We start from the raw sequence: 20916 nt of genomic DNA, 5'->3' as shown, positions 1-20916 counted from the left end.
CCATCATTAAAAAGGACCAAAATACAGAAACATTATACATGCAAGAGTTACATTTAAATTGAAAGTAACTCTTGCCAAAGAAAGACAAGAAACAGCCAGCAAGATGCTTGGTTTGGCATTGCTCCTGGCCAACTCTGCCTCTGGAGCTCTAGGATGAGCTCTGCACTGCATTAGCCTAATAGAGAATGTTGCTTATTGACACCTTACACGCCCTTTGCCATTATGGAAGATCCAAGTCAGCAGACCACCCAGAAAAGTTGCCTGGAGACCCATAAGCTCATGGGAATGCCCATGGGAAGTGTTGTTTTTGGGGACACTTTCTCTTCCTGTAGTACTGCCAGAAGACCAAATCCTAGGTTGATGAATAGAGTCATTTGTACCAATTACTCCTCTCTCTCTCCTTATTTTGCATAACATACTTTACACCAAAGGGCGCTACCCTTTGTTGTGATAGTCACATGGTCAAACTCATGGTATTTTCTCCTCACACATATACCATGAAGCTTTATGGGCTAGTCCCACACACTTCAAAGATGCAAAGTGACACTTGAGTTGGAAAAGATGTACAGACCACCTCCCCAAATGGGTTATCCCCCAAATTGGGCAGTGTTTGACTTTTGAACCTGAAGGAACTTTCTAAATATGGGAATGGAGATTGAGTGTTTAATGTTGCTACATAAGCAAGTCTGTTAGCTGGCTCACGCCACTGCTGCAAAGGGTTGGCGTCTGTGGGTCCTTGGGCCCGTGCCTGACCTGGCCCACCCATGATGCCAGCATTGCACAGTAATCCCACTTCCCTGGCAGTATTACTCAGGCTGGTGTTCCACCACATACCCAGACAAATCATTTGGACCAGACACCCACTCACCAACCCCTGCAAAGTCCAGCCACAGGCTTGTTGATACATGCCAAATTGGAAAGTTCACCTCTTACCAAATACTGGGTGGCTGCTGTTTCAGTAGCAACTGACCTGCCATTTAAAAGCACTAGATAAAAGAATGAATGTCTTGTGCTTATCCATGTCTGCAGACTGGCTGCAAGGCAAGTGTGTGTTGTTATCCATACCTTTCTGGGCTGGTGAGTCTAGGTCCAGGGCTCTGCTTGAGGTCTTGACCTCTGTCATCCAAGCTCCCTTTCCTCCATGACTGTTCATTATTTTACTTTAATCACTGAGTCCTAAATAATTGGCGGGTAGCCTGTAATTATGGGCTGTGTTTTGGATTTCTGCAGACTTTGCCTTATGTGCTGAACACTGCAGATTTTGGTCTCCCTTCCTCATCATTCCTCCACAGCATGTTTGATTTCACCCATTTGTGTTTTTGGAGGCTAAAGAGAATAGAAGACCACAATTCCTTGGCACTCTCGCTACCTTAGGTGGTGGAGGCTTTTCTTTCTTTTTTCTTTTTAAGTATAGGGTTAACTTCCCTCGACACACTTGATTTATAGACAGATAGCAAGCTTTGAAAGTCAGCAGTCCTGGCACTGTGTAAATCAGCCTTCCTTATTTGTAGTTTCAACAGGAAAAGGAATTATTTCCCAATTCTTTACATTTCTTTCCTAAGCAATCGACCACCCTGCCCTTTGGTTTAAAGCAGTGTAACTTTTACCACAAAATTGGGGTGGGGGGAGAATGAGGCCTGGGATTGCTCTGCTATAAAAACTCCAGATTGTGTGTTCTTGGACATCTCTTTTAAAACAGCTTCCTTTAAGCCCACACAAGAGATGGCCTGTGTCTTTGGCTCCCCCCCCCCCCCGCTCCAAACAATCTCTGACCTCTTAGAAAAATAAATAAAAGATAAAGCAAGTCCTGGAATGCTGCAGAATGAGTGTACATTTTACTCTCTGTTGTTTTCTTCTGGGATTAGTTGTTTACAATGGAGACATGGGGGAGGGGAGGGGGTTGCGGCACTACTGAAATTAGTAGCATTTCAGAGTCATCTTGTTAGGTGGTCTGTGCTTTAAAGACTTAAATCCTTGTAATCTAGCCCCCTGCCACCTTTTTGGTCATCACTCTTCTCCTTGGTCATCGCTCTTTTAAGGGGGAAAGTATATTAAACCCTCTTTCTCTTGATCACACCTGGACAATAAATTAATGTCTTTGCATCTAATGGCTGAGCCTGTGTTTGTATCACAAAGCTGGGTTTGTAAAATCTCTCCACTCCTTAAAATGCAGAAGTATACCCATTTAGCTTCAGGAAAGCTCAGATTGAAATTTCAGTCCTTAATCGGACCCTTCTGGGTTTGAAAGTGCTTTGCAATTTTGGTGGTTGTTGGAATTTTTCTTTATTATGAAAAATTAAAGGCACTGGGGGAAAATCTGCTTCACAAACAAAAAAGAATGCAAACTGTACTACTGAGCTGAAAAACAATTATAAACATATACCTCAATATTTATACTTAGACTTCCAAAGTTCAGTAAGTGGATGCCATGCTTTCATGAAAGTTTTTATACTTTGGCTTCCTTTCCTAAGTTTCACAATCTCTGTAGATGTAGTCATGTGTGCTATATGCCAGCTCCTCTATTGTTGGAATATTTGTACAATGCTAATTTTAAAGTAACTACAATCTTAATTTCTGTTAATAAATGGAAGATTCATAAATAACACTCATTTATTTATTTTATTTATCATATTTATATACCAGTTCTCACCAGTTCATCCAGTAAGCCCACTATTTTATACAGTCAGGATACTTACTAAACATATAAAAAGATCAGCATATATAATCTCTCCAGCATTTATGAAAGAAAAGCATTATCATATATGTTGTTCAGTTCATTGGAGTCAATTATTCTTTCATTTTAATGCTAACTGAATTATCAGAACCTTTTGTAAAGATTGTTATACCTATCAGAGTCTGTAACAGTTTTGCCAGGCATGTTTTCCCATCTCAGTTTAAAATTAATTTAATAGCAGATAACAACTGACAATAGATGTTTAAGTAATACATCTTTATAATATTTGCAATTAACAACTAATTTTTAAAAGTTAATTAAAATGACACTCCTGTGCCATTTCTTAATGCCTTATTTAGATAATCTCTAAATTGAGAATATTGGAATGTTTTCTCCATTCGTTTTTGCTTAGTCATTTGATAAATTAGAAAGTGGTTATAGGAAAGTAAATCATTAACTCACAGCATGGTGTAGTGGTTAGAGTGCTGGACTAGGACCGGGGAGACCCGAGTTCAAATCCCCATTCAGCCATAATACTTGATGGGTGACTCTGGACCAGTCACTTCTCTCTCAGCCCAACCTATTTCACAGGGTTGTTGTGAGGAGAAACTCAAGTATGTAGTACACTGCTCTGGGCTCCTTGGAGGAAGAGTGGGATATACATTTAGTAATAATAATAATAATAATAATAATTAATAATTAATAATAATAATAAATTTCATGTTTTGCCCATATAGAACATCTAGATATAATTTTACTATTGATTTGAAACAAAATTGCTCCATACAGCTGTGTGGACTAAAAAATACTTAATCTTGTCCCACACTTCCAGTATTGAAACTATGCATGTATTAAAATTAGACATAGGGAAAGTTTTCATGATCCAAATGAGGCTTCCCGCCCGATAATCAGGAGATTTGCGAGCCATACATGTTACCAATTTCCAGTTGTAAGAACCCAGAAATTTTGGGCAATGATGGCTGATCCCAATTAAATGTCACATTGTCAGAGTGCTGAAAAATTTCCAGGTTCTTACAACTGGAAATTGGGATTGAATGGTTCGTGAATCTCATGACACAGGTCATGAGAACCCATCCATAAGGTAGAATCTAGACAGCCTCATGCATGAGCAGAAGGCATGTCCATTCTCACAAATTCCTCTTTGCACATCGTGATCACTATACTGTTCCAGAGGGGGCCCCAAACTTCAGAAGCAGATTTTCAGAGTCCACAAGGACCTGCAGCAATAAAGCAGAGATGGGAAAGTCTCACTGCATGAGCAGGCCTCCACTTACACATCTATGGATCCAACCACTTTATCTCTGCCATTTTATATTAATCTGGTTAAAACCAGAGTAAATAAGACAATGAGATCTTACAACTGGCTTGTTTGAAAACGTACCATGGGGATTGTCCATCTGAACGGATATGTTCAGTGACATAGCAGAATTGTTACAGGAGTGGGTTTGGACAAGCTGTGCAGTTTTTCTCTTTTGTATTCCACAGATTTGTTAATAAACTCATGATTGACTACCCTCCTAGCTAGAATTCAATGACACTTCCTGCCAAAATGTCAGCATTTGTACAGATACCATAATTGGCACATGTTCAAAGACCAAAAGAAACCTCAGGAGTAAATTTATTTCAATAGAGGCAACTCTGCCCAACCATTATATTATCAAGCATCCATTTATCTAGATTTTTTTTTTCATCTTTTAAAGCAATCAACAAGGAAACCATCACTGATTATTTCCTTGGTATTAATTGTTCAGGATTGTTTTATATAAAGACACTTTACAAGTTCTTCTGTCCAAGAAATATGGTGTCTTGCAACCTCTTTCTTGATTTCTAGGTTTATGCTCAGACCCAGTAACTCTTGTTTTTTGTTGTTTGTTTCTACAGCACCACCTTTGTACATGGTGCTTTACAAAGAATGAGAAGACAGGTTTCTGCTGTGAGGGACTTATAGTCTAGGTATTGATACAAGAGAAACAGAAGAAGGGGACGGAATTTGAGACAGTGGTAAGCATAGGAAGAATATGTAAATATTTCAGATACACTGACTTGAGCTTAGTGGTATTGGAGACCAAGGCATTGTACCAAAGGCTTTGTGAAAAATGCAGAGTTTTTAGCAGAGATTTGTAGAAAGTAAGAGAGGAGGCATCATGTAGGAGTTCCGAGCTTAAGGGGCAGCAAAAGAGAAGGGCATCATCATCTGAGGAAAGGGAAGACTAAGATAGTTGAAGGTGGTGAAACTGGAGAAGTGAAGGTAACAGGCAAGAGTGTAACAGCATATGAGAGCTTCATTTAGAGGTAGTGTGGGGTAAAACCATGGAGAGCTTCTAAGGTAAGGGCAAGGAGCTTGTGCTGCATTTTAAATTGGGCAGAAAGCCAGTTAAAAGATTATAAAGAGATGCATGTCATGTCTGATGAAATAAAAGAGGTGAATTATTTTGGCAGCTGAGTGCTTGATGGAGGTGAAAGGCCCAAGATTTATTTATTTAGTTAATTAATACACCACTCTTCCTAAAGTGGCTCAGGGTGATTTACATTAAAATAAAAAACACATAAAACCAAACATTTCAACCAGATTAAAATTTAAAATTAAAACTAGATATTAAAAGCCAAGCTAAAAAGATGGGCCAACAGAAGACCAGAAAGGAGAAAGTTGCAGTAGTTAAGGTAAGAGATGAACAGAACATAAACTAGAGTTTTTGTTGAGGGCGGAGGAGAAGGGCCATATTCTTGCAATATTGTTAAGGAAGAAGCTACATGATTTGGCAACAGACTGAATATAAGAAATAGAGGACAGGAATGAGTCAAAGATAAAGCCAAGGCTTCATGCCTATTCAACAAAATGGATAAGAAGAGTACAGTATAAGGAAAGGAGGACTTCGGATGAAAGATAAGAAGTTTGGTCTTAGACATGTTGAGCTTCAGACAGCAATTAAGCACCCAGGCTGAAATGTCAGATAGACAGTTTGAGCTGTAGAATGGATAAAGGAAGAAAGTTCTTTGGTGGAGAGGTAGAGCTGTATATTGGCAGCATATAGATAGTACTGAACGTCATGGAATATGATGGTGTCACTCAGGGACAGTGTGAATAGCAATTGGAAGAGTAGGAATAACTTTCCCCTGTGGAAACGTTGAGAGAATGATCAGACAGCTAGGAAGAGAAACATTTGAGGACAGAATTGCTAAGACGATAATTGTTCCGCTGCCAAAAGCAGAAGAGAGTTCAAAAAGAATGAGAATAAAGAGTTTTTGATACTGCAATGAAGAGATCATTGATGACTTCTGTGAGGCCCATTTTAGTGGAGTGCAGGCTGCAAAAGCCAGGTTGGAAGGGGTTGAGAGTGGAGTTGAAGGAGAGAATGTTGAGGCATTCCAAAAGTCTAGAGGCAAAAGGTAGAAGAGGGACTGGGCAGTAGCTGGAGGATTGGTCAGGTATGCGTTTTTAAGAACAGAGGAGATGGTGGCATGTTTGAATTCAGTAAGGAAGGAGCCAGAGGATAGCAATGTTTTGCTGTGGTGGTGAGGAGGGAAAATAGCATGGGAGATGACTTCGGGGAGTCAGGATTGGAGAGCATCATTTATAAGTATTGATATTGCATGCTTGTAATATGAAAGCTTTTTAAAAAAAACACAATCTGTTGGATATGAGTTAAAATAATATTTATTTATTTATTTATTTATGAATTTATTTATTTCTTCCATTTCTATACTACCCCATACAAAAAAAGTCCCTGGACAGTTCACAATCTAAAAACCATTAAAACATTGACACAATTCAAACAGTTTTAAAAATCGTTTATTATTTATCAGCATAGAAGCTAATTTGGTATCCACATCAGCCTATTTACATAGCCTTAATCTTTTGCAATTTTTTAATGGCTTGCTCTTCAGATTTTAAGGCCAAGAGATATCTCCTGATAACAGTTTTCACACTGCCAAAACATTTGAAACTACAGGTGAAACTCGGAAAATTAGAATATCGTGCAAAAGTCCATTAATTTCAGTAATGCAAATTAAAAGGTGAAACTGATATATGAGACAGACGCATTACATGCAAAGCGAGATAAGTCAAGCCTTAATTTGTTATAATTGTGATGATCATGGCGTACAGCTCATGAAAACCCCAAATCCACAATCTCAGAAAATTAGAATATTACATGGAACCAAGAAGACAAGGATTGTAGAATAGAACAATATCGGACCTCTGAAAAGTATACAGTGTACTGTGCTTGATTGGCCAGCAAACTCGCCTGACCTGACCCCATAGAGAATCTATGGGGCATTGCCAAGAGAAGGATGAGAGACATGAGACCAACAATGCAGAAGAGCTGAAGGCCGCTAATGAAGCATCCTGGTCTTCCATAACACCTCATCAGTGCCACAGACTGATAGCATCCATGCCACGCCGCATTGAGGCAGTAATTGCTGCAAAAGGGGCCCAAACCAAGTACTGAATACATATGCATGCTTATACTTTTCAGAGGTCCAATATTGTTCTATTCTTCAATCCTTGTCTTATTGGTTCCATGTAATATTCTAATTTTCTGAGATTGTGGATTTGGGGTTTTCATGAGCTGTACGCCATGATCATCACAATTATAACAAATTAAGGCTTGACTTATCTCGCTTTGCATGTAATGCGTCTGTCTCATATATCAGTTTCACCTTTTAATTTGCATTACTGAAATTAATGGACTTTTGCACAATATTCTAATTTTCTGAGTTTCACCTGTAGCTTTCATTTCTGAACAATAATGCATTTCCCCATAGAAACCTCAAATATACACTTGCATAGGTGACTGCTATCAGTAGCTAATAGAATGTAATTTTTTTTCATAAGGATGTATTACTTGAAACTGGAAAACACATTGCCATGAAATGAGACATGCTTACCCTGTAAGAAAATTCTAACTCACACTGAATTGTGGGGTGGGGTATAAAAAAAAGACTGAACTTACACAAACAAAAGTCTTTTGTTGGCAGCCTTTGTGGTTTCATTTTTAAAATGTACACAAAAAAGCATTTGCAAGTAATTTTGAAATTGGTGTATTACATCTGTCAGTGAATGGAAGGAACACCACAAAATGTGTTTTACGACTTCAATTTGTTTTCCACTCCTGTGGTAAATGTTAGCCAAACTGTTCCATTGGGTGGCAGGGCCATAGCTCAGAATTATCAATGTGTTTAAAATCCTGCATATATAGATTTAATTCTAAAATGTTTCCAACCCTGGTATGCTTTTGTCATGTTGGAGCCAAATAATGAATTTCCCTAATTTTGCCATTATTTGGTATCCAGACTAAAACTTCTCTTCTGATTCGGTTTCAAACAGGATTTGATGGGTTCAAATAATTTCTTATACAAATAAGTCCAAACAGGTCATAGTATGTTTTATTAGAGCAACTAAATATCCCAAAGCAGTAAGTTAGCTTTGAGGTTTTACAAAACATTTCTTCTTGATATTAAAGCTGTTGTAAGCTGTCCAGAGATGCAAGTTTGGAGTGGTATACAAATATACTAAAGAAATCAATAAAAAGCAAAACCAAAAAACCCACAACCTGGAAGGGGAAAGAGGGCATGGACTAGCAACCCTGTTTGTAGTATGTGAAGATGGTGATTCAGGATTAGATATTGTCCAGTGTAAAATGATAATAGGTTATTATTATTATTATTATTATTATTACATTTATATCCCGCTCTTCCTCCAAGGAGCCCAGAGCGGTGTACTACATACTTAGGTTTCTCTTTCACAACAACCCTGTGAAGTAGGTTAGGCTGAGAGAGAAGTGACTGGCCCAGAGTCACCCAGCTAGTATCATGGCTGAATGGGGATTTGAACTCGGGTCTCCCAAGTCCTAGTCCAGCACTCTAACCACCACACCACGCTGGCTGCACCAGAGCATCCATCTATACAAGATAAAGAAGCAATGGCCACTCAGCTTTTGGAAATAGACATCCAGCATAGATGTTCTCTAAAATCTGAGCCCTATTATCAAAGAAGAAATGTATTGTATTTATTTAAAATATTTATACCCCACTCCTCCAGTCCACTACTGGTCGGGGCGGCTCACAACAAAAGAAAGCCAGCTTTAGAGGCTTACAACCAATGTGATTACTTCCATGACATTTGTATTGGAGCCAAGATGCTGAGAATCTTTCAAGATAAGTCCCTTATAAGGTTTGGAAAGTTTATAGTTTGCAGTTCCCTATTATGGCAAACACCTTAAGTGGCGCAGCTGGGAAGTGCTTGACTAACAAGCAGAAGGTTGCCAGTTCGAATCCTCGCTGCTACGATATCCGGCAGCAGTTATATAGGAAGATGCTGAAAGGCATCTGTGTGGGAGGAGGCAATGGTAAAACCCTCCTGTATTCTACCAAAGAAAACAACAGGGTTCTGTGGGCGCCAGTAGTTGGAATTGACTTGATGACACACTTTACCTTTATGATGGCAACACAGGGATGTCCTGGAAGGGTCATCCCACCTAGAAATGTGCAGCCGGTGGTGGTGGGGCGCAGGATTATTTCAATGGAAGCCACTAGAGTGGGGGTGGGGTGGGGAATCCACCAGCACCACTGCTATGTGGATTATTCTAGACGCTTTTTAAAATCCTGCCGTTTATGGCAGAGGGAAACCAGTCTTCATGCTGTTTCTGCTACATAGTAAATGGAGCTGTTGGAAAGGAAGCAGCTGTGTCAGTGCAGCAGGAATGGGCAGCAAAGAGAAAGAGCTGTCTATACAGCATTTCCCCTTATTAACATCTCAATAAGAGGCCTTGCCAAGGCAACCTGAGCTAGATGACTCCATCATACATAACCCTGCAGCCTTCCTGTGTTAGAGGGGAAGCAGTTAGGCTTACAGCAAGGAGAGTCTTGCCTGTTCAAAATCGCTCCCTTTTCATACCATAGGCCTGCTTCTCTCTGAACCTTGTGAGGTGAGAGAGGGAGTTAAATTCTTTTCAACAAGAAGATTGTCAACTCAGCTTTGACTGCAAAAGCTCTGTTTCTGATTGTGTGACTGAGATTGGAGTCTGTCTCCTTAGCAACCCAGGGCAGTCTAATTGTATCCCTGTGAATTTTCATTAAGTCCAGTCAAGGTCTCTGTCTTGAGATTTGAAGGCCTCTCTATGCCATTCGCTCAGCAATGATGACATGCCTGCCTGCCTTGACAGCAGTATTTTCCTGGAACAATGACCATGGCAACCAATAGGGGGAGGACTTTGCCAGGATCTCAATCTACCCTGGGCAAAAACTTTTAGTGTGAAGAAAAATCTAGCTCTCTAGCTTCCTGCAGCTACAATTTGGAAAAGAAAAATTAAAAATGTGAAATTTAGATTTCAGGTTATATGGGCAGCCATAAACCACAAAATACCTTACATTTGTTTTTCTTACCTTTTTCAGTTGCAAATCTGAGCTTTTACATAATTTTTTAAATTTATTATTTTTATTTTTATTTATTAAAACATTTTTATACCGCCCAAAACTTACGTCTCTGGGCGGTTTACAACAGAATAAAAACAAAGTAAAACATTCGTTAAGACAACACACACATTACAACAATTTAAAAATTTTTAAATAATATTTTAAAACAGCATTAAAACCATTAAAACAACATTAATTAAAAGCCTGGGTGAAGAAATGTGTTTTTAAATACTTTTTTAAAGCTGTCAGAGATGGGGAGGCTCTTATTTCACTAGGGAGCTCATTCCAAAGCCTTGGGGCAGCAGCAGAGAAGTCCCGTCCCTGAGCGGCCACCAGACGAGCCGGTGGCAGCTGTAGACGGACCTCTCCAGCAGATCTCAGTGGGCAGTGGGGTTCATGCAGAAGAAGGCGTTCCCTTAAATACCCAGGGCCCAAACTGTTTAGGGCTTTATAGCAATAGCAATAGCACTTACATTTATACACCGCTCTATAGCCGGAGCTCTCTAAGTGGCTTACAATGATTTAGCATATTGCCCCCAACATTCTGGGTACTCATTTTACCGACCTCGGAAGGATGGAAGGCTGAGTCAACCTTGAGCCCCTGGTCAGGATCGAACTTGTAACCTTCTGGTTACAGGGCGGCAGTTTTACCACTGCGCCACCAGGGGCTCCTTAGGTTATATATGTATGGGTTATAACCAGCACCTTGTATTTTGCCCGGAAACATATCGGCAGCCAGTGTAGCTCCTTCAATACAGGAGTTATATGGTCTCTCCGAGATGACCCAGAGACCAGCCTGGCTGCAGCATTCTGGACCAACTGTAGTTTCCGGACTACGTAGAAGGGCAGCCCCAAATAGAGCGCATTACAGGTTACCAGCAGATGTACCACTGTTTTGAGGTCATCCATCTCAAGAAATGGACACAGCTGATGTATCAGCCGAAGCTGATAGAAGGCACCTCTGGCCACCGCCTCAACCTGGGACACCAGGGAGAGGCTCGGATCCAGAAGCACCCCTAGACTGCGTACCTGTTCCTTCCGGGGAAGTGTGACCCCATCCAGAACAGGCAGATCAAAATCATCTCTCGAGTTCTGACCCCGGACAATGAGTACCTCCGTCTTAACCGGATTCAGTCTCAGTTTGTTATCCCTCATCTAGCCCATCACTGACTCCAGGCAGGCATTTAAGGAGGTTATGCCCTTTCCCAATGATGCTGACATGGAGAAATAGATTTGGGTGTCATCAGCATACTGGTAGCACCCTGCACCATATCTCCTGATGATCTCTCCTGGCGGTTTCATGTAGATATTAAACAACATTGGAGATGATATGGAGCCCTGGGGAACACCATACAAAAGTTCATATTTTGAAGAACAGCAATCTCCAAGGGACACCATCTGGAACCTGTCCGAGAAGTAGGAGCGGAACCACTGCAAAGCAATGTCTCCAACTCCCAACCCCCTCAGACACTCCAGAAGGATACTATGGTTGATAGTATCGAAAGCTGCCGAGAGGTCCAGAAGGACCAACAGAATCACACTTCCTCTGTCAATTGCCAATTGGAGATCATCCATCAGGCCGACCAAGGTAGTCTCAACCCCATAGCCAGCCCGAAAGCCAGTTTGAAATGGGTCAAGATAATCAGTTTCATCCAAGTCTGTCTGGAGCTGTGAGGTTTTGAGCTTGTTGCCAAAAACTGGGTGATAAAAAGATAGTATTTTGGCTTATAAAAGTGCCAGAGCCCATGGAGAGGACTGGTACACTGCATAGAAGTGTTGACAGTTTGGAACCATCCATAAATACCTTTATGGTTTCTGAATTGCACAAGTATTCTGTGTCCATGAGAACTAGAAACTGTACTCTAGACTGATAAATAACATAGATAGATACTACTACTGCTACTGATATATACTGTATTTCAACAATGCTTTAGGTGGTGGTAGTAGTTGTGGTTGTTTCTGCACTTGTTCACACACAAGCAAAAAGCTTAGCCTGTCATCTGACCATATATATGTGTGGGAAGGAAATCACATTCCATGCCTTTTAATGTTTTGAGTGATGTATTGTCATGATCCTTATTTTGTCTAAGAGTGGATTCTCAGGGGACAAAGATTTAAAGGAGCACTGCAGATCATGTATATGATTTTTAAGAGAGCTGCCATTAGGGACCTAGGTTTTGTTTGATTCTTTGTTGGTTTAGGTGGGCTTGTTTTTGTTTTGGTCCTCTAGCACTTTAAAGACTGTAACTTTTAAATTTATCTTTTTGCAAAGACTGAGGGCAGGAGAATGTACCTTTCCCATTTTGGCTGCATTCTTGCAGTTCTACCAAATAGTGTGGAAGATTGCTCCAATTGGGAATCCATGAACCAGAGAGCATTCCAGGCTTTATTTCTTTGGCTTTTGTTGGTTTAACATAGCAGGGTATTTGTGTGTGCATGAATACAAAGTCAGTGGCAATATTTACCCTAATACAAAAGGGTGGGGGGAACACTGCAAGGCTGTAGAAACTGCAAATAAAAAAGCATCCTGGATGTGAAAGGTGGCAACTGTTTTTGTCTTTGTCCTTTTGTGTGCATCTGTCTCTTTGTGACATCTGGCAGTAGAACTCTGTCATAGCAACTAAGCACCAGATTGGGAAAGGAGAGGGCTGGAATGTGAAGGAAGGCAGGTTTTATATCCTAGGTTTGCCCTCCTATCACATCACCCCTTGATGTCCTTGGCTTATTGGGATTGCATCAGGTAGTTGCTACGGTGCTTGATCTGATCTCCAGCTGTATTTTAAATCCCCCATTTATGTTTATATTGCAGGTGCAGCCTACAGAATTGTGTTGTGTGCCATAATGCAGTGATAGATAAAGGAGCTGACATCAAGGACTGTCTGATTGGAAACAGCCAGCACCTGGAACCAAAATGTAAGCAAAACAAATGTTGTTGTTGTTGTTGTTGTTGTTGTTAAAAGGGCTGATATCCTGAACCAGTTGTCTCTTACAGGATTTATTTTGTCTCAACTAGAGGAATATGTAAGTGAGCAGGCACCTGGAGAGCCAGTAGACTTGATAAAACACAGTAGCAGTAAAAGAAACTTCTAGAAATGGGGCTTGTTTAGGGAGGAATACAGCCCCAAATGATGACAGCAGCAAAATTTCCATTGGCCTGATTGTGGATAAAATGCGTGCATATACAATGAAGTCCTCTTAGCAGCCCCCAGCCTTCCTGGTCTTTGAAAGTGCCGCCAATAGAGCCTGCAGGGACCAATGTGCTGCTTTGTGTCTGGATCCAAAAGCACACGTTGGAATCAAGCTCCTGTCAGTCTCATTTTTAGCACAAGGTGCTGTAGAAGCTGTAATTCAGGGAGTTAGTCCTACAGTCTTGGCAACTGCCCCATCTCAATTGGTGAGACCAAGCTCAGGGGCAGTTCAGCCATGAGGCCATGTGAGGCAATGACCTCAGGCAAAGTGTATGCCACAGGGCTGTGGGTGCAGGCAGCTCCCTCCACCACGGGCATCACCCCACCTGCCTGCTGCTGTCCCTGCCTTCTCTATGCTGCTGCCACCCCTGCCTCTGTGCTTTTCCCCTCCTTGCCAGGCCTCCCTCCCCCATCTCACCAGCCCAGACACCGACCTCTTCTCCCTTGCGGCTGAATGGGTTATGCTGCCACTGCTTGCACACGACAAGGCAGTGGTTAGCGTACATCCAAGCACTGGCAGCTTCTTGTGCCGGCCTTTCTTCTTTCTTGCTGTGGTAGCGCCAGCACATGCACTCTCGCTCTCTTTCTCCCACTGCTTCTCCCATTGAGCACAAAGCTTGTCCGCTCTGTCTCCGAACAGGTTTACTACTGGAGGGGAGAGACAGTGGCAGAAAGAGTGAACTGGTGCTAGTGCAGCAAAGAAGCTGTCAGGCCAGTGTGCAAAGCGGCCAGTGCCTCGTGCCATGCAAGCACTGGCAGTGCATCCTATCCGACAGAGAGGGGGAAGAGGGGAGGATCTGAGCCAGTGATGGACATGGGGGTGGGGCCAGCAAGACGGTGGAGTGCTGTCTGCTCCAGCCCAGGGGGCAGGGCCAGCAATGGGGGCAGGACGACTCCTGGTCATTTGCCACAAGTGGCCACAAGTCAGCCCTGACCAAGTTTGACGAAGAGCAGGCTGTCTAAATGATCTGCTCTTAACTCGGGACTTTAAAATGAATCTCTGTTGTGGGGGTGGGGGGCAGACTTGGCAGCTCTGTGCTTTGGGTGTAGAGCTATGATGAAAGCACTGCCTTAAGTGGTTCATCTGTGGTGGAAATGGCTGGCTGGCTTCTTCTTCTTCTTCTCAAGCTGTGTGATTTTTAACTGTCTCTAATGGAAAGGCTGGCTGGGTTTGTATACAGGGTGTTATGACCCTAGTTGCAGAAGTGTTTACATGGTATTTTGTCTTTTAGTTTGGACATAAATTCACTTAGTACTCATGGGGGTAAACAGGCACCATGCAGGCTTTCTGATCATGACTGTTTCTTCATTCTTCGATTTGGATGTTTAACCCATTTCATCCCCAAAGGTTTGGAGCAGCTAACATTTTAAAACAACAATAAATACTGTCTTCTGAATTCTGTCATTAAAAGAATCCCATGCTCATCCTTAGCCACAAAATGTTTGCTCAGACTTTGATTCATTTGAGGCACTGGGGTGTGGGACTTTCAAAATCCTGTATGCCCCTCTATGTTCTTGCACTGTTGGAACTTTAATATTCCTTTACTTACTTCTGTTCAGTCAGATGCTGCATTTGCTGCTGCTGTCACCTGGAGCTATTTTTACATTCTTCACATTAAAGCTGGAAGGAACTCAAGAGTAATATATTCTCACCTAATCTGTTTATGCTAGCTAAATCCTCGAGATATTCCTGAAATACTTATTTTCAACCTTATCTTCAGAATCTCCAGGAAAGGACATTGCAAGCATCCCTGAGTAACTTGATCTGTCACTTCACTGTTTTTACAGTTGGCAGCACTTTCTACTAATCCCATTTTCTGTTCTGCTGTAAACTGAACCCACTTTTTAAACTATTACTATTAGAAAACAAACATAAACCATTTTTAAAATGAACTACTGTGGGTTGGTTTTTTAATCTCTGAGTTGTGCTAGCAGGTAGTTTGTCTGACCCTTAATGTTTGCATCCAGTCTGCCTGCCTGACCGGCACCTGCTACCGTCTTCCCCCTTCATCATTGTCTCGGGAGCAGTGGTTCTCAAATAGCAAGGTCTGGTGGCATCAGCAGTTCTTTGCAGAGAGTCAAGCTCTTCCCTGACTCCACTCACACGCTAAATTGTATCTTAATTTGGTCAGCAATGAGAATTCCAATTCCTGTGTTCATTTTCAGTGCTGGAGATCAGTTGGACAACCTTCTGTCTCTACCTCTCTTCACAGGTTTTTCCTCTGACACTCTCACAATACGCTCCACAGGAGCATGCACAATGCCAGGATCTCCAGTTTTTGTTTAACTGGCATGAGACCAATCTTAAGAAGCAGCCCTTAAAATCTGATGACCAAAACCAAGCACGGTACTCCCATGAAGCTTAGCTAGTTTCTAGTAGAACAATACAGTTGCTTCTGTGTCTTGCATTCAATGCTTCTGTAAATTCAACTCAATTTGGCATTTTTTTATTTATTTATTGTTGTTGTCGTCGTCAGCGGGGCCAGACCAGCAGCCACCACCGCAGCCCCGCTCTCCCCGCTCCCTATCTCTGATGTCAGACTCTCATGGCCACACTGGCCATCTAACTCTCGAACAGGGCCGCGTGGCTCCGTTCGGGAGCTAGATCGAGGCCAGCGCTGCATTCGCAGCACAGCCAGAAGCTGCGCTCCGCTCCTGCCATGCTCTAAACACAGCGCTGGCCTGAATCTAATTCCCGAATGAGGCCTCGTAGACCCACTCAGGATCTAAACCAGCACAACCCCCGCATCTGACGTCAGACGCAGGGGGGGGTTCGGGGCTGCAAGGCACGGCCCCTGCAGGGCAGCGGCCTGGGTTCTTTGAACCCAGTCGCCTAATGGTGGCTACGCCCCTGGTTGTTGTTGTTGCTGCTGCTGCTGGTAATAGTAGTAGCAGCAGCAGTAGTATTACAACTGAACTCTTCAGCAACATGGTGCTACAGCACTTCATTGACAAGGCTGTCTTGAGTACAGAGCACCTTGTTACTTTGAACTATGAATCTGAATATTGTTTTCAATTTTTTCAAATGTATTTACTAATAGTATTAGAAAGTGAGGAGTTCTGGCCTTTCAAGAAGAACAATAAAATACATTGCTGCCCATTTCGGCATGGTATATGTTATGGATTTATGAGTTTTAAACCATTTGTGGTAATTGGAATGTTGGGCAGATGATGTTCAAGAATGATGTTCTATTTCCCCATGCCCATAAAATATGAAGTCTGCTTTACAGTCTGCCTAGAGGCTAGCTATAGCCAATAGCTGTAGCTATTGCCTCGTGATTCTCTCACCGCACCCATGTTAAGAGGCTGCTTTTCACGTAGGGATTTGAGATGTCTCTCTGTTCTTCTGAAGTCTGTAAAATGTTGTTGTTTTTAATGTGGAGCAGTCAAAAGACAGAGCATTTGAATATAAAGGTCTATCCTGGACTGTAATCCACCACAACAGGAAATGGCTTTGTGTGGCCTGAGGTTCTCTGTAAACAGCCCATGCAAGTCAGAGATCTTGTTTGCTGACCAGATCATCACATGGCATTTGTATAATAGCAGCTGTGTGTTTGGAAAGCTATGAAAATTCGACTTTAGGTGCAGTGTACATTGAACCTAATGGAAAGAGAGCTGGTCTTGTGGTAGCAGGCATGAATTGTCCCCTTTGCTAAGCAGGGTCTGCCCTTGTTTTCATTCAAATGGGAGACATGTGTAAGATATTCCCCTTAAGGGATGGGGCTGCTCTGGGAAGAGCGTCTGTATGCTTGCATGCAGAAGGTTCCAAGTTCCCTCCGTGGCATCTCCAAGATAGGGCTGAGAGACACTCTTGCCTACCACATGGAAGGAAAGCTGGAAATGGGCTGCAAATAGCAGAGTCCGGTTGCCATTTAGTCATCTAGTAGGAGGGGAGGAGGAAGGAGCTTGCTGCTCCCCGCACAGCTGGCTTAGAGGTTAAAAAGGGGGCACACTGTGACTCTTCCCTCCTCCCCCCCCCGCAGTCCGCCGCTGCTGTGCCCCATTTTGCCACCAGTGATCTTTAGGGGGCAAAAGGGGGAACCTTCCCCTTGCCCGATTGCCCCCCCCCCCCGAAGCTACTGCCGCTGCCGTGGCTTTTTTAAAAATGTAAGTAAAAGGGGGAACTTTCCCCTTGCCCCCACTCCCTGGAGCTGCTGCTGCCGCCGCCGCTCCTCAGATTTTGCCGTCGTAGGCTGACACCTCCTCTAAAGTATAGTGTGTCATCTAGTCAGTGTTGACTCCTGGCTACCACAGAGCCCTGTGGTTCTTTGGTAAAATACAGGAGGGGTTTACTATTGCCATCTCCTTTTCAGCATCTTCCTATACTGCTACTGCCCGATATAGATGTTTCCCATAGTCTGGGAAACATACCAGCCGGGATTCAAACGAGCAATCTCTGGCTTGCTAGTCAAGTCATTTCCCCGCTGTGTCATTAGGTGACTGTTCTGCCTCTGCATTAATCCGCACCTGCCCATGTTTGTTCTGGAATGGGGTTACATCACATCAGCATTCCTTCTCTCTTTCCTCTGTCCTGACTTGCAGCCTCCATTTCTCTTAGCATCTGTTGGTGGAACTCCCAGCCTAACAAGAGAAGGGACATGATGACCCTTTTGAAGGTGGAAAGACCTTCCTTTCCTTCCTTGCATGCCTCCTAGACATCCTCTGCTAGCACTGCTCCTGGGAGGAGGCAGCTGGGCCAAGCTAGCAATTCTCTCCTCAAGGACAATGGGCATGGTCACTGTAGCTGTTCCTGAGATTTTGAGATGGAGCTGGTGGTTTCTTGCCATAATCAGATCCACAGAGGCTCCAGAGATACCTGCGGAAACTGTCTCCTGCCCAGCACCTCACTGTTTTGTTTGTGCTTCTCTGGAAGGTATTTTGTCTCCTCTCCCAGCCCCCAAGTATAAGAAAATATCAATATGGATTTAGCGACCAGATTCTGGTTCAGCAAACCTCTCTCTGGAGTAGGGATAGCCTTCTAGTGCTTGTCCACAACATAATTTTTGTTGTCCAGCAGGAGGGACTTGGAAATTATTGTTTTGGTGAAATTATTGTTTTCCTGTGCTGACGGAGAGCTCGACCTTTTATCAGACTGGTAAATGCAACAATATGGCTTAGCTTAAGAGGCCTGTTAAGTACTATCTTTTCCCCATTTATCACACCTGGAAGATTCTAAGGCACCTGGCCAACTGACAAGCCCTATCACAGATAATGCATCTGCCAGCTAACACCTCATATCTAAGTGAAGCATTGCATTTTGGGAGTTGCAGTTGCAGTCCGTTTAGTGTTGATGACTGAACTGTACATTTCCATTATCCACATTAGGCCCTTAATGCTGCACTGGAGCCACTCCCTAATTGTCTACATAAAGCCAGAAAGGAAGAGAGCAAGCATTCACTGGAAGCTCTCACTTGTCCTACCAACACAAACAAACCAGCTTCACCACCTGTTTCCCTTCTCTCTCACCACATGGAACTTCCAGAGCTACTCCGCCTCCTGACCTCTTGCTGCAGCTGCTCCCCATGTCCCAAAGCCCTTGTGGGTACCCCCTCTATTCCAGCTAATATCCGTTAGACCAATAAGGAGCTGCTTTTTGTCTCCCAGAGAAGCACCCACCAGAACCACCCACAGAGTACGTGTTCATGTGTTACTGTTTGGTTTCACCCTCCCCTTTCTTTCTCTCTCTCTCTCTCTCTCTTTTATTATTAGTAATAGTAGTATTAAACTATCTCTGCTTTTAAAGAGTGCACGTACAGAGCAGACACTTTCATCACCAACGTATAAAAGAGCAGCAATTCAGTGCCAGTGACTGTTTTCTATTTTATTTTAAAGGGTTTATAAAACGGTGTATGTAATTGAGTGAGTAAGCTGAATGTTTTCTAGAGTCCCTGAGGGTTGGAACTTCGTGGTGGTCTTGCGTTTTGGCCCTAACCCCTTCTCTTCCCCCACACCCACTCCTCCTCCTCCTTTCCAGCTTAGCATTACCACCACCAGCAATCTGTCTGGGGCTAATTGAACAAACAAGAAGGAGATGCTTTCATATTTTCCCTGAAGGCAGGACTCTTTAGGAGGGATGCTGCCAGCAAATGTCTGCTGTCCTGCAGAGGAAAGCACTATGTCATTAATGCCCAGTGCCATGATAGAGTTTTGTGGGGGCTGACTCATTTTGGTCCCCATGTTGATTAAAATTAGTTTGTTTGCAACCGAAGCTCAGCAACCTTCTAGATCCCAAGCTCTCTGCAAAGCAAAGTGCTCACTGCCTGCATTTTCCAAGGAGCCTGCTTATTGCAGTACTCATTTGTTTGCAGCAGAAGTTTCTGTTTAATGAGTGACTACATTCTCCAAGTCATTTAGGTTGGAGCACCCAGAACAGATGGGCCAGGTAATTTGTCCCCTGACCAAGCGCTAATCAGATGTAGCTCTGGATGTGTTTGGCTGAGATGCTCTCCCAGCTTGAAACAGTTATGCCAAGCAGAGTCTAAATTCTGGAACGCTTTTGAAAGTACCTTATTTAATCCCTCTCTGTTCTTTGTGCCTGCCAATGGCAAATAAGACAGCCGGATAAGAAATGTCTGAGAAGGTGCAGATTTGCAAACACCTATCTGGATTTGAGAATGGGGTGAGGCCTGCTGAAAATAACTACCACATAGCCCTTTATTTCTGATGATTCCTAGTTCCATAGAGAGTTCAACTCCTTGCCAGTGTGAGATTTGTGGAGGTGGGTGGGCATGCATTGCCTTGCAGAGTGCTCTAATTTCCACAGTGCTACCATTTTTGGAGCCTGTTTGATTTCTTGCTAGTTCTCAGATATTCACCTGTCACAACTGCTGGTCCCTCTATACTTTTGTTTGGTGGCAATAGCACACACTTGTAAGCAATCTCATTAGAGTCTCTTTCTGCTGTTTGGTAGTTATCTTTGGCTGGAACTGATTGTTTTTGGTTTAAGTGCAGCAATTTGTTTTTGATATTTCCTCGCCTAGATCTGATTGGAAAAGACATAGATTTTTGAACTCTTCTTGCCTTAAATCTACAGATTTTTCTCTCTTTCTCTTTCAGCTAAACACATTAATGAAGTTATTATGGGTACTGACCAGCTGATGGAAATCTAAGTTGGGCAGATTTGAAGGATGGCTTGCTGACTGCCCAAACCAGCTAGAGATTCTGCTCCATGAGTTTGGTCCTGACAGCATTCACATGGGCACCCTCCCCTGTGTCAGCTTCCTGTTTACCTCTTAATAAAGAAGCATTTACAGTGTTGTCTGTTTGCATCTTTTGTCTCTTCCCCCACTCCCTCTCCTCATTGGCATGCATGTTGCCTTGCAGAGGGAGATATTGGTTCCTGTAAATCCAGTGAATGCACTGTGTTGCCAAACTAAGAACAGGGACCACACAGATTGTGCTCAATCAAAAGAACAGCTTAGCTGATCTCACTATGATGAAAGTGCCAGCTTTCCAGGTTCCAGTACTATAAAAAAGCAAGATAGTACAAGATAATTCAGTCAAAGGCTGACTGTAAGGTGTTACAAAACAATCGCGTAACACTGGGAGGAGAAACAGTGAAATGGCAGGGGAAGTGCAAGGTGTTGCATGTTAGGAAAATTACTCTTCTGAATTAGCTAC

At 42.8% G+C, this 20916-nt stretch overlaps 1 protein-coding gene across 2 annotated transcripts in view; it reads left to right on the top strand.

The window, feature by feature from the left end:
• The window catches only part of EIF2B3 (eukaryotic translation initiation factor 2B subunit gamma), a 174158-nt gene extending 153605 nt beyond the window's left edge, over positions 1–20553 (top strand). The window contains exons 11-12 of one of the 2 annotated variants that reach the window (XR_008306119.1): positions 4577–4696; positions 12918–13021. Coding sequence is in view for 1 of the 2 variants with exons in the window: in XM_053245377.1 (XP_053101352.1) it covers positions 12918–13021; positions 20353–20405 (157 nt within the window). In the remaining variant the exon portion in view is untranslated. Of the gene's footprint in view, positions 1–4576; positions 4697–12917; positions 13022–20352 lie in introns of those variants that run through there. The other variant, XM_053245377.1, reaches the window with a different exon arrangement.
• Positions 20554–20916: the final 363 nt, after the last annotated feature.

Source organism: Hemicordylus capensis, chromosome 4, assembly GCF_027244095.1.
Source record: "Hemicordylus capensis ecotype Gifberg chromosome 4, rHemCap1.1.pri, whole genome shotgun sequence".
Classification (NCBI taxonomy): Eukaryota; Metazoa; Chordata; class Lepidosauria; order Squamata; family Cordylidae; genus Hemicordylus; species Hemicordylus capensis.
The sequence above is the reverse complement of the archived record's forward strand: the minus strand, read 5'-3'. Positions and strand labels throughout refer to the sequence as shown.